The 14130-nt window shown below is 28.8% G+C and overlaps 1 protein-coding gene across 1 annotated transcript in view; it reads right to left on the bottom strand.

Moving 5' to 3' along the window:
• Window positions 1-12778: 12778 nt before the first annotated feature.
• Window positions 12779-14130, bottom strand: part of LOC105133057 (phenolic glucoside malonyltransferase 1-like) — a 1626-nt gene continuing 274 nt past the window's right edge. The window contains exon 2 of the mRNA XM_011036868.1: window positions 12779-14127. Within this exon, the coding sequence (XP_011035170.1) occupies window positions 12910-14127 (1218 nt within the window). The 3' untranslated portion in view covers window positions 12779-12909. The remainder of the gene's footprint in view (window positions 14128-14130) is intronic.

Consider the following 14130-nt stretch of genomic DNA (forward strand, 5'->3'; position numbering starts at 1 on the left):
TTGCTATCAACTTTCCATAATAATGATCTTTAGCAGATGACATTTAATATTTATAACCCTTAGTTGATGATCTTGTGGCATTAATAAGTGCACTAGATGCATCTTCATGATCGATAACTAAATTCTCTATAGGGTCAAGAACATTACTGAACATTATTGTTTGATGAAGCATAACTACTTTGTTTGGACCCTGCACTTTATCTCAACATCTAATCAATATAACTTAATAATTTAACATATTCAATTAAATTGTCAATCTATAGTTTATGGTATTAATGCATCTATCAATATACAACAAGATTTTTGTATCACCTCTCTTATACAAGACCATACCTTAAATTAATTTTTTTTTATAGATAACAAGATACAATAAATCAAATAAGTTTTCACAATCAAGTAACACAAATCATCAATAAAATCCACCTACCATAACAAGGATATCAAAAATCATCATTCATTTTCATAATTCATTTTAATGTTTATATATTTTGTCAACTAAACTTGTTTATTTGTTTACATTTTATTTAGTGAGTTTTTGAACTTGTTCCAATTTTGTGACTTTATCCATCAACTCAATCTCTACAACTTTAAAATAAAAATCCTTTTATATAGACATCCTATTTCCTTATCACCAACAAATTACTTCGTAACTTTATAGCACATAAAGCCATAGATGACTTTTCCATTATTGTGAAATGAAGAAGCATAATGTTGGGCCTAGGCACAATAGCTTGATCAATGGTTCAACACTTTCTCATTATAAAAAAGCTTTGTTATAGTCAATTAATTTTCAACATCATATAATGAGGTAATGAAAAACAAATCATTAACTTAATGATAGAAAAAGCCACTACCAAAAAGCTAAATACCCATTGCAGCCAAATGATTTTAATTAGCTAGCTAAAAATCATTATTAATATATAGCATACCTAAATCATCAATAAATTAGACCAAAAAAAATCTTCAAACATAAAATTTTCAATCGGTAATCTAATGATGTTCATATATAATAGATAGGTAAAAATCTCAAGTTTGAAACTTCTCGTAACAATTCATTGCTTTTATAAAGGAAAAAATACATAAAGGGTGGCCAAATTGCTAAAGAAACTCAGGGTTTTACAAACCTTTAGTGGTTGATATATAAATAGAGAGTGTTGTGTCACTATATAAAGAAGAGAGAGAGCATCACCACCACTAATATGAGAGGGAGAGAGGGAGAGAGAGAGAGAGAGAGCTTGTTTTGGGCGAAATAAGAGAGAAAGAGAGAAACAAACTTTTTTGTCGCTGTATCTACCAGTGATTTAATACACCAACAAATAACTGATGGAATCACTGATAAAAAAATTTAAAACCATCGATGAATTTATAAGTTATTTCAAACAGTTTAGAAATTTTTTTGAAACCCCTAAATTCACTAGCAACATTTCATCTATCAATATTTTTATCAGTGAATCCAACCCTTAAATTCTTCCTAAACTCTCTGTAATTCTCTTATAATTTTAGGTTCTATTAGTGAGATTGTCGGTGATTTAAAATATTATTTATGGATATAAAATTATCAATGATTCTTTCTAGAGGTTCAAATCCCTTGAATTCTTTTCAAACTCTCTGTATTCTTTGATGATTTCATGTTCCATTGGTAAGATCATTGGTGATTTAAAATATCACCAACAAATATAAATCTATCAATAATTCTATCTGGTGGTTAAAATCCCATGAATTCTTCTCAAACTCTTTACAATTCTTTGATGACTTTAAGTTTCACTAGTTAGATCGTCGGTGATTTAAAATATTATTGATGAATATAGAATCATTGGTGATTCCATTATATGGTTAAAATCCCTTGAATTCTTCCCAAAATCTCTGTAATATACTAATGATTTTATGTTTTGTTGATTAGACCATTGGTGATTTAAAATATCATAGACGAGTATAAAACCATCGGTGATTTCATTCATTGATTAAAATTCCCTGAATTCTTTCTAAACTCTTTGTAATTCTTCGATGATATTAAGTTCTACAGGTGAGACTATCAGTGATTTTAAATATCATCAACGAATAAAAAACCATTAGTGATTTTGTCTAGTGGTTAAAATTCCTTGAATTCTTCTCAAACTCTCTGTAATTTTTTAATGTTTTAGGTTTCGTTAATCAAAATGTTAGTGATTTAAAATATAATCCATAAATATAAATTCATCAGTGATTCCATTTGGTGTTTAAAATCCCATGAATTCTTTCAAAACTCTTTGTAAATCTCTAATGATTTTAGGTTATGTCAATCACACCATCAAGGATTTAAAATATCACTATAGAATAAAATATAATTGATGATTCTGTTTGGTGGTTTAAATCTCCTGAATTCTTCTAAAACTCTCTATAATTCTCTGATGATTTTTGGTTATGTGATTTTAAATATCATCGAATAAAAAATCATGATTTTAGGTTATGTCAATCACACCATCAAGGATTTAAAATATCACTATAGAATAAAATATAATTGATGATTCTGTTTGGTGGTTTAAATCTCTTGAATTCTTCTAAAACTCTCTATAATTTTCTAATGATTTTTGGTTATATGATTTGAAATATCATCAAATAAAAAAACATGATTTTAGGTTATGTCAATCACACTATCAATGATTTAAAATATCACTATAGAATAAAATACAATCGATGATTCTGTTTGGTGGTTTAAATTTCCTGCATTCTTCTAAAACTCTTTAACTCTTTATAATTCTCTGATAATTTTTGGTTCTATAATTTGAAATATCATTGAATAAAAAATCATTGGTAATTCTATCTAGTGGTTAAAATAAACTCAATTATACCCAAACTTTACGTAATTCTCCTATGATTTTGGTTGTGCTGTGAGATTTTTGGTGATTTAAATTGTCCTGAGCTCAGGCCTGATTTCATGTTTTCTCTCAATCCTCAAGCTATCATTATTGGTCCCTCTCTATTCAACATGCAATGGTTTTTCATGGTTTTTTTTTTTTTGATTTACGTGGGGTGTCCGGGCCAGCTTACGCGCACCACGACTAATCCCCATGGCCCACTGAACATCCTGCAAGCCCAGTGAACAGGTAAGGCATCGCGGGGGTGACATGTGTGGATGATGAGGTTCGAACCCAGACGCGGAGTGATGTTCATTGCACGAGTGATGTTCCCACTTTCTTGGACCAATATGTCAGGTGATTGAAGCTTCGTAGCTTCATCCAATAGTAATTAGTATTCTATACATAGCATGTGTTCTTTAAGAATATTTCTATTGGTTTGAAAGTTTGTACCCCCCCCCTAAGTACGGTCCGGAATTTGTCAAATTAATTTAGAATATAAAAGCTATCATCATGTTTTTTGTTGAAAGAAATGAATGTAAGATGATTTTGCTAAAATAAATATAATTTAATTTGGCTAAGTTCTATATTCTCCTCTACTACATGGCATATAATTCAAAAATCTTAAAATTAAATACATCAAAATTATTCAATCTTTGTTAAGAATTATATCTGGTAGACATTAAATTAATTGTTTTTTTCTTTTTGCCTATTGACATTTTTTTTTTAATTTTTAAAATAATGCAAGTACTGTGAGTTTTAAATTTGTAAGATAATTAAGTTCTTTTCATTCAAATTTTATTAGCATTTATTAAATGATAAAGAAGTTAATAGATAGATAAATCATATGCACATACTAAGTTAAAGCATATTATATGAACAACTCATGATTGCTTGAATTAAGAATGAAAACACGATCTTAAGAGATCGGCTTATGCTTTATTAAATCTTAAGATTTCTAAGTCTCTTGGGTTTAAATCTTATAATCAATATTTAAGAGAATTTATTAAATTTCTCTTAATACACTTGACCAATATGGGAAGTATATCTTCAGAATATTCAAGGAAGAGACTTATTTTCTGTCAACGTATATGATAGTTCAAAAATACCCTTTGTCATTAAAAACAAAAAATGTCACATACTAGATGTACAGAAAAGTGATAGTCATTTAAAACGATCACTGGACATCATTTTACACCTATACGTTGCATTTTTTAGAGGGTCGTTTGTTATGGGCATTTATTGGTTTTCAATACATGTGTAAAATCTGTGATTTTGATATTTAAGATAGAATGTTTGGTTAGTTGTTGAATGGTTGAATGTTGCTCTAAACAAACAAACAACGTTTGAACGTTTGTTAGAAATTGTGCCGACGTTGTAGACATCCAAGAACAAACATTTGTTAAGAGTGTTGCTTAGTTGTTTGGAATTTAAATTGCTCATCCAAACAACTAAGCAACAGTCATTATTGAATAAAAAAAATGACATGTTCACAAAATAAATGACAACTTTTTTTTTTTTGATTAAATGGTTTGCACTGAATATATGCTTTGAGCAGAAACAACCATTCTCGAGTGGTGTCTCTTCCCTTTTCACCTTTCCGTCTCTCTTAATCTTTTCCTGTGCTGCCGGTGAAAAAAATAAAATAAAAAAAAGCAAAACAAAATTTACGAACTATATATATATATATATTTTATTCAAGAATTTACTTTTTTTTCTGTGTTTATTTATTTTATTATAATCTAATATTCAGACCAGCTTGTATATACTACAACTAATCTTTAAATTCACTAAATTTTAGTATAAAGTAAATCATTACAAACATAAATAAAAAAAACTCTGCAAAAATCACTTAACTAGAAGCCTTGTGTTCATTTATTTCAATGACAGGTTAGTCGCTATTATCATGATGAACTTTGAGAACAAATTGAAAAGTAAAGGCCATAAAATTGTCTTGTTGACAAAATAATTAATCACCTGTAAGTACAAATCGAAGGCTCGCATCGAGAGATTAAAAGTTGCACAAGAATTCCCTATATATAGTAGTGACCATCACTTTCAACAATTAACATCACCTTTGCTTTTGGAACATGGGCGCAATCTCTCTTGTAAACCTCCAATTAATTGAATTTAATTAGTGAAGGATTATTTGTATTAATTATTAAAAGATTATTTATATTGATAAAGATAAATTTGTTTAAATTGTTGGTTTTTTTAGATTAAATAAAGAATTAGTTAAATTTATTTTATAGAATATATCATAATTATTTTTGTAATCATTTAGTTTGTTTGAATAAATTATATAGGAAGTTCAAATAAATTTTATTAAAAAAAACAAATACAAGTTATCTAAAAATAATTGTCAAATAAGTGTTTTTGTGAAATATGTTAACATTCTCTTAAGAATAATGTATATTAAAGGTTCTTATTCTTATCACTTAGATGTGTATATAAGGAAAGACAACCAACTAAGGAGTTACACAAAATTTCACAATATATACTCTTGACACAAGAGTAGAGTATGAAGAAACTTCTCAAAGAGAATCATTTGCAAAAAAGTTGAAGAGCCTACAAACTCTTAAAGAGAGTTCTTATGCTAATTGCTAGCAACTGGATGTTCTAGTTAGGATGATAATAATTTAAAGATCTTTAAATGTTCTAGTAAACTACTATGGTAGAAGACAAAACAGAGTATTTGCCTTTTCAAGCAAGATAGTATAGTTATAAAGAATTTATAGTCGAAAATTCTCTTCTTGTAATTTTTTAAACTAATGAAAGTTATTTATCTTGGATTTGGCTATCATATAGAGTTTTTTTTTAATCTTTTGAAATGTTCTTTAAAAGGTTTTTTTTTTGTAACCAAATAACTTGTTCATCTTAAGTTTTCCACATTTATATTTATTTGGTTATTAATCAATATTTGCAAAGTGTTAGCAAATTACTTCTTAACTTACAGGGAACAAAAACAAGATTATCAAGTGGTATTAAAGAAATTTCACTCATTCTATAATGAGATCTATTTTCTTTATTGAACATGTTAACATCAACCTCACCACCACAATTAAGTGGCGATAACAATGCATGTTAGAAGGCGAGGAAGAAAAGTTTCCTCGAATGACTAGATGAGAAAGTTTGGCACTTAACTGAGCATGGATTAACTAAACCTAAACTCTTTTCGATAACTTGAAAAGAGATGAATCCATTTATTATAATTAGAATAATAAAACCTTGAATGTTATATTTATAATAGTGTCTCCTTATGAATATAAAAGAATCTTAATGTTTGACATAACCAAAGGAGATTGAGATATTCTTGAAGTTACTCAAAAGGGAAACAAGATGGTGAAAAATCCTAAATTACAAATGCTAACCTCAAGATTTGAGGACATAAGAATGCTAGAAGATGAATCTTTAATGAGTTTTATGGAAAACATAATGATATTGAAAATTCCAAATTCAGTATGGAAGAAAAAATAGAGGACTTGTGAATTTTGATAATGAATTTAATGTGTCTAAATTCCAGATTCAACTAGGAAATTCAAAATTTCCATATTTAAGAAAAATAACAATAGTAAAGATTAAAAGAAAAGGAAAATATTTTTCAAAAATAAATGAGTAAAAGAATGAAAGTAAAGATAAAGCTAAAACTAAGGAAAGAGTTAAATGTATTGAATGCTCAGGATATGGTCACTTAAGAAATAAATGTCCTAATTTTAAAGAAAAAAAAGGAAAAGCCCTTAATGTTACAATGAATGATGAATTTGATTATGAAAATTCTAATTCATCATATGATACTAAATTTACTTTTATTGCTCTTTTTGGTTTTGTTGATAGATTACTGACATGTACTTAAATGTCAATACATTCAATAATTCTGATAAATACCAAATTATTAACAGATTTTGTAGTTCTAACATAAATCAATCTATTTGTTAGTCCAATGATTTAGACATGATTTTTTTTTCTGATCATGAATTAAGCTTGCGGGAAGTTTATGATGACCTAAGTGAAGAAGTCGTGAGAGTCAATAAATTAAATAAGAAGTTGTTCAACAAACTAACAACTATGGAAAACAAGAAGAACAATATGGATAAGGCTCTAAAGCTATTAGAATTAAAGATATCTAGATCTCTCTATTTGCTAAAAACACTTAAAAAAGAGCTGGTAATGTGAAAATAGACAAATGAATAGTCAACAACGCAAAAACTTGATGGATTGTTGAAAGCTCAAAGGGTCAACATTGATCATATAGATTTACGATACATGGATACATGACTTACGGAGATTCGATCAACATTATATTGGTAATCTTCTCTTTCAAAGGAATTACTTTTGTGAAATGTAAACTAGAAGATACTATCATGCCTAGAAACAAGTCAAACAAAGTCCAAAAAAATAAGTTGAAAGTAAATTTATTTCTACTTGCCAGCAATATGAGATCGTAAGGCATGAAGAAAATAAATTGTTTTAATTTAAAAAATATATTTGCTAATAAGAGTTAAGATCTAGAGTATAAAATTGACTTAATATTAAATCAATTATATACTATATAAAGGAAACTTAGTAAGTTAGTATGTTGTGAGAAATCTCAAGAGTTTGAAGATTCTACCTAAAAAATTAAAAAAATATACGGATAGTTAAGAAAAAAGCAATATGTCTCATAGCACATAAACAACATATAACAATTTATATTACTTAGATAGTGGTTGTTCTGGACATATGTCAAAAGATAAAGGTGAGTTCAAAAGATTTGAATCCTTGAGTAGAGAATCAATGACCTTTAAAAATGGAAGCACAAATACTATACAAAGTAAGAGAACTATTGATATTTCTAATTTATATACTTTTTATAATGTTTTTGTTTGTAATTGTTTTTAAAGCTAACCTACTAAGCATAAGTCAATTTTATGATGGGAATCATAATATGTATTTTTCTAAAGATGAATACAATATCTACAATCATTTAAAAAATGGATTATAAAAGGTACCAAAACCTTAGATAACCACTATAAAGTTTCAACCTTGACAACCTTAGGTTGTCATAAGGTAACATTCAATCATACTAATGTTTAACAATCAACACCTTGGTCACATCAACTTTAGAGACTTGTCAAAGATCTTTAAATGGTCTCCCAAATATGTGAATAGTCAAGAAGATGGTGTGTGGAGTACTTTAGTAAAGAAAACAAACTAATGCTCAACACAAAAAGACTACAAACATCCGATCTTAAGATCCCTTGAATTGTTGCATATGGACCTAATAAGTCTACCATAAATTGAGAGTTTAGGTGGAAAGAAGTATATCATATTCATTATATATGACTATTCAAGATATACTTGGTCTTTTGATTTGAAAACTATTAAGATGACTGCAAACAGGTATACATCAAGAATTATCTTCTCCTAACATTCCATAGGAGAATGGTAAAATTAAGAGTAATAATGTTGAAATACCTTGAACTATTTAAGATATAATTGGTCCTATATAAGAAATACCTTGAACTATGCTAAATAGTAAAAATCTTGCACTATACATCTATAGGGAAACTATCAACACTATTATACATATTTTGAACCATATTGTGTTTAAAACTAGGAAAAAACTCACTCTTTATAAATTATGGAATAACAAAAAACCTATAGTTAAATACTTTAGTATGTTTGAAAGTTCTTACTACATCTTGAGAGATTAAAAATGCTTACATAAGTTTGATACCAAGAGTGATAATGGAATGTTTCTTAAATATTTATCATACAACAAGGTTTATAAAGTCTATAACCTATGAACTTAAATTGTTATGGAATCATTCAATGTGGTTGTTGATGATAATATAAAGGGATCTATTAAGAAATATCTCAATAATATTATTGAGATAATCTAAGAAACCATATCAGAACATGATAAAAAATATCAAGAGAAAATTCTTCACATGTTTCTAAACAATCACGAAAGAAAGAACCTTCCTTAAAGATATAACACAGTCATCAGAAAGAGAACATTATTAGAAAATTAGATGAAGGTATAAGGTTACCAAAAAGAGTTATCAATCAAATCTTATATGTATCTTATTTGTCACATATTAAACCTAAAAAGGTTGAAGATGCCCTATAAGATGAAATATGGATCAATGCCATGCATGATGAACTAAATTAATTCATAAGAAATAATGTATGAGAACTAGTTCCATACCTTAATAGTCATAATACAATTTAAACCGAGTAGATCTTCCAGAAAAAATTAAACAAGCATAGAACAATTATCATAAACAAAGAAAGACCAGTGGCACAAGGATACATTCAAATTGAAAGGATTGATTTTGATGAAACATTTACACCATTACCTCATTTGAAGTTTATTCGTATATTGCTTGAGTTCATTTCAATTGCTCTATCAAGTAAGATATAAAGATTTATTTATAAGAACTAAAATGAATATTTAATTTGTCTTCACTTTCCTTGTTTCTTGGACTTTCTCATTGATTTCTTCATGAAATCTATCACATTTATTGATATGTTCTTTGTATAAAAACGTTTTAAGGCTTATTCTCAATCAAGCATATTATTAGTCTATTTTCTATTTTATTGTTATCATTAAAATATATAAAATTTTATTGTTATCATCAAAATATATAAAAACATGAATATTAAACTATGAAGGTTAATAGAATTAACCGATGCACTTATCATCAGACTATAATTGGTCAATGAATCACCTAGTCATTGACAACTGTTTAATTCATTGGAGAGCTATAGAGAGTTTTGGAAACAATTCATGAAATTATTGTAGATGGATGGAATCACGAATGAATAAAAACTCATAGGTGAATTTGGGGGTTTCAAAACAATTTAGAAATTCTTGAAATGATTAGTAGACTCAATAATAAATTTACAAAATTCCATCCGTGAGTTGATTAGTGATGTGATGACATGTTAAATCACTAATGAACTCAACGATGTAACTTTTTATTAGTGAATTGAAACCTAAATATGTCACTTAATATCTTATTTTCCCTTGTTTCCTCCAATCTTTCCCCTCTCTCTCTAGATTTTTTGAAGCCTAAGCAACGGCTAATGTTCTGTCTATCTAAAATTGGCGTTAGGGCTCTTTCTATCCACCACTAAAGGTTTGATCTTTAGTCATTTTATCAATTTCATTTTCAATTCCTGAAATTAATGTTCATATAAGTTTTTATTTTGAATTATTAATTAGAATATTTATTATTGTTGCTGAGTTAAGAGAATGCGTGGAAATGTTTTGAATTAGGTCAATTGTAAGAAGAATTCAAAAACACTCAATTCTTAAGATTAAGGATCATGTAATTTTTGTTTTAAAATGTTAATTCAGTTGTTTATTATTGTTGGGTTAAGATAATGCATTAAAATGTTTTGAATTAGGTCAATTTTATAAAAAATTCAAAAACCCTCAATTCTTGAGATTAAGATTCTTGTAATTTCTATTTTAGAATGTTTATTCAGTTGTTTATTATTGTTGTTAGTTTATGAGAATGCATGTAAATGGTTTGAAGTTGGCCAATTGTATTAAGAATTGGAAAACCCCCATTCTTGAAATTAAGTTTCATATAATTTTTATGTTAGAATGTTAATTGGGTTGTTTATTATTGTTGTTGGTTTATGATCATACATGATAATAGTTTAAGATGGGTTATTTGTCTAAATAATTGGAAAATCACCAATTCTTGAATTTTTAGGTTTTAGTGAATTCTTAAAGAGAAATGCAAATTTGTATGGAAGTTGTCTGTTTGATATAATGATAGACATGTAAAGAATTGGATTATTGATATTAAAAATTGATGTCCAAGTCACATTATGTATGATAAATAGTTTGTGAATATGGCTTTTTAGATTTTTGAAAATTTTTGGGTAGGGTCTTATAAAAAAGGTGCTGAAATTTTGTTAAAAATAGATTTATGCTATAATATAAAAACCCATAAACCATATATTAGGAATTTAATTGAATAAGCTCTTTTTGTTTTTCATTTTTTTTCATAATATCTTTTAGTTACATTATTTAGATATTGGGAAAATATTTAAGGTCGAGATAGAGCAATTACGCTTCATCAATCAATAGTTTTCTTGAGTTTGTGCTGCATTTAAATGTTGATTGTGAACATGCTGCTAACACAAGCTTATCAAATATGGGACACATATTTGGCATTGCATCTATAAAAAAACCTGAATTTAGCAAGTTTATAGTGGAAAGGAAGCCAAATTTAACCATATAAGAAAAGCAATTTCTTGAAGACAACATTAATGAATTGATTAAAAGTTTATAAAGTTTTTTATTTATCAATTGATTTTCAGTTTCACTAATATGGATGTTGCACACATGTTAACATCATCATTGAAAGCATTAATTAAAGTGGTTTTGTTTCAATAAAGACATCTTAAAGAGCATCCTGAATGGATGCCCATGATTAAGGCTTGGTGGGAGAAGTTTAAAGTCAATACATATATAATCAATAATTTTAGTTAATATACAAGCTTTTTAAATTTATAAACTAATTATCGTATAAAAATAATTATAAGGTTAAATTTTAATGGGATAAGGCTAACTTTGGGTTGACTAGGTGAGTCAGTGCAACTAGGTTAGTTTTAACATGTGAAGTTTATATTTTTTTTATAAAATTATAATCTTTTTTATTTTATTTTTTTTAGTTTCATGAGTTTCTAAACCATGTTATGTGGTTTTTTGTGTGATTCACATGCCTATACAAAGAGATATACTGAGTCAGATGACTTTGAGATGTGATAATTTTAGATCTCTCCACATCACTAAGACTAATTAGGAGAGAGAGATATAGAGTTCTTGACATTATATGGTTTTAAGAGGTGATCATGAAGTGGATTTTCGAACAGAAACAAGAAGATTAATGTTTCTATTTGCTAGTATATTGGTGGGTTGTTTTCTTTTATTAACCATGCAAAGCACTTGGTAAGAACTTGTTTTATTTTTAAGTATTTTTTTCTTAAAATGTTAGTGATTATTTGTGACAATATTTAACTAATAATTCATTTTGCAGGCTACACAACTTGGGTGTGAGCAAAATCTAATAGATATGTTGAAACACATCTACAAAATGGGATAAAAAAAAGGAGTGTAGTAGTTCATGGACAACCAAGCCAATGTATTTATTGTAAGTAAACTTTAAAACCTTTCAAATATTTTTTGACTAATTTTTTTATTGACAACATTGACTAGTTTTTTTTTTGTAGGAACAATATAATGTCAACATTCATGCCAAACATAGAAAAGTCTCTTCAACTCATCTGAAAATGATCTAGAGTTATGGTTAAAGGATAGGAAAATTGGTGGACTAATAGGATATAAGTTCATGGTATCTCTATGACTACGGTACAGGATACGAGGTCAGGCTATAGCTTCTTAACCATAAACACCACATAATTCAGTCCAAGATGGCAATTACTAGCCATTTATGAGTTATTGCAAGAATAAATTATTGGTGTGATGGTTGATCTAAGGGCCGAACTAGAGGCACAATATGAATAACAAAATAGGAAGCCATTGGAAGAGTTGATGACATTTATGTTTATCCTCCCCTTTATATGGACTTTTAGGAGATTTCCCTCCCCCTTTGCCTCCACCTTCAGCTCCAACTTCTTTTCAATGCATAAAGACTTTTGTAATTAAATTAATAATATAAAATGTGTTCTTTAATTTAATTTTGCTATTTAATATCCAATTATTTGAATCAAATAATTAATCATGTATTTAAAAAATTACTAATATACTAGCGGAATCATCAATGAATATAAAAATCTTATTGATGAATCCATCCTTAATATATATATATATATATATATATATATATATATGTGTGTGTGTGTGTGTGTGAAAATAATCTACTGTGAGAGAATTTATAAAAAGTTATTATAAACATAGCTTTAGTAAAAGATAATCAAAATTTCTCAAGCACAAGCAAATAGCATTACATAAATAACTCCAAAACTCCAGGAAATTAAAGAACAGCATACATTAAAAAAAAAAAAAAAAACCCGGGTAGAGGCAAGTCCTAGAGAGGCACAAGATTACAGTTTACATTCGAAGGCCATTGGCAAATAGAGAACCGAATAGTTTCATTTCATGCTCCTTCAAGACTAAACCAAGTTCAACTCCACCACTTTCGTCTTTGTTCTCCATAATAGAAAAGGCATCCACTCTATCTATGGTCGTAACCTCCACATTGCTTGGCTTCCCCCATCCAAAATCAGCCCCATACATCCCAAATCGGTTTGTCCCAGAAGCTCGAACCCGTCGAATATCTGGTTCCCAGTCATTGTATGGTAACCTTTCCTTTGCTCCCTCAAAAACTGATCTATTCTCTAATCCTTTTATCATCTCAGCAAGCCTCTTCGCAACATACGCAACCCCACTCTCTTTCATTAGATCTTCTCCTTCCACAACCACATCAAAGGAGCTAACACAATTACCAATATAATTCTTTGGTAATGGAGGGTTTAAACGGGGTCTACAGTCTACCGTAATCAAGATTTTAATTTTCTCTTTGCTATTTAAGCCTTTTGCTTCAAGCATGCAAACCAACGTATATGCATATACAAGCACATAAGTCGACAAATATATTGGCTTTGTTTGATTAGTTTCCTCTTTGGATCCAAAATTATCCAGTTGAGATTTTACCATTTCCCGAAGCTTCTGTATATCTTCACGAGAGAGTTCGAACGTTGTTCTTACCAGGTTTGGTGGAGTTTCTGGAAATGGAAAAGGCTTCAAACTTCTAGTATTGTCATCGGAACCTGGAAGTTTTACTCCCAGCCAAAAATTCAAATACCACATGTCTAGCCCTTCAGGATCCTGAACAGCTGTTCGATTGAAAAACGGGGTTAGTTCTTCTGGTAACAAGCTAGGGATTTCCATTTTTTCATCGACTAACTGTCTGCAAATGCGAGCCCATGCATTCATGAAAAAGGATACGCTCAAGCCATCAAGAACAGCATGGTTAGTGGTGTGGCCGATGCAAAAACCTTTATTTGGAAATAAAGTGATCTGAATAGCAAGCGTAGAGGCTATAGTATCAGATATTGATAAATTTGGCACATAGTGATGTGACTCAATAGCATCATGTACTTCACTACAGAGATGGTCAAAGTCTGCACTGGACTCGGCAACTGTAAGTTTAATACCATCATCTGGAGTATTGTACGTAATGACGGGTTTGATGGAATTTGGAGGCCATGTGAGGTTACCGGCAAGAGGACGGAAGTGGGAAAGGGTTAAAGGGAGTGGGGGCTTGACCTT

Source organism: Populus euphratica, unplaced genomic scaffold, assembly GCF_000495115.2.
Source record: "Populus euphratica unplaced genomic scaffold, PopEup_1.0 scaffold99.1, whole genome shotgun sequence".
NCBI classification, from domain to species: Eukaryota; Viridiplantae; Streptophyta; class Magnoliopsida; order Malpighiales; family Salicaceae; genus Populus; species Populus euphratica.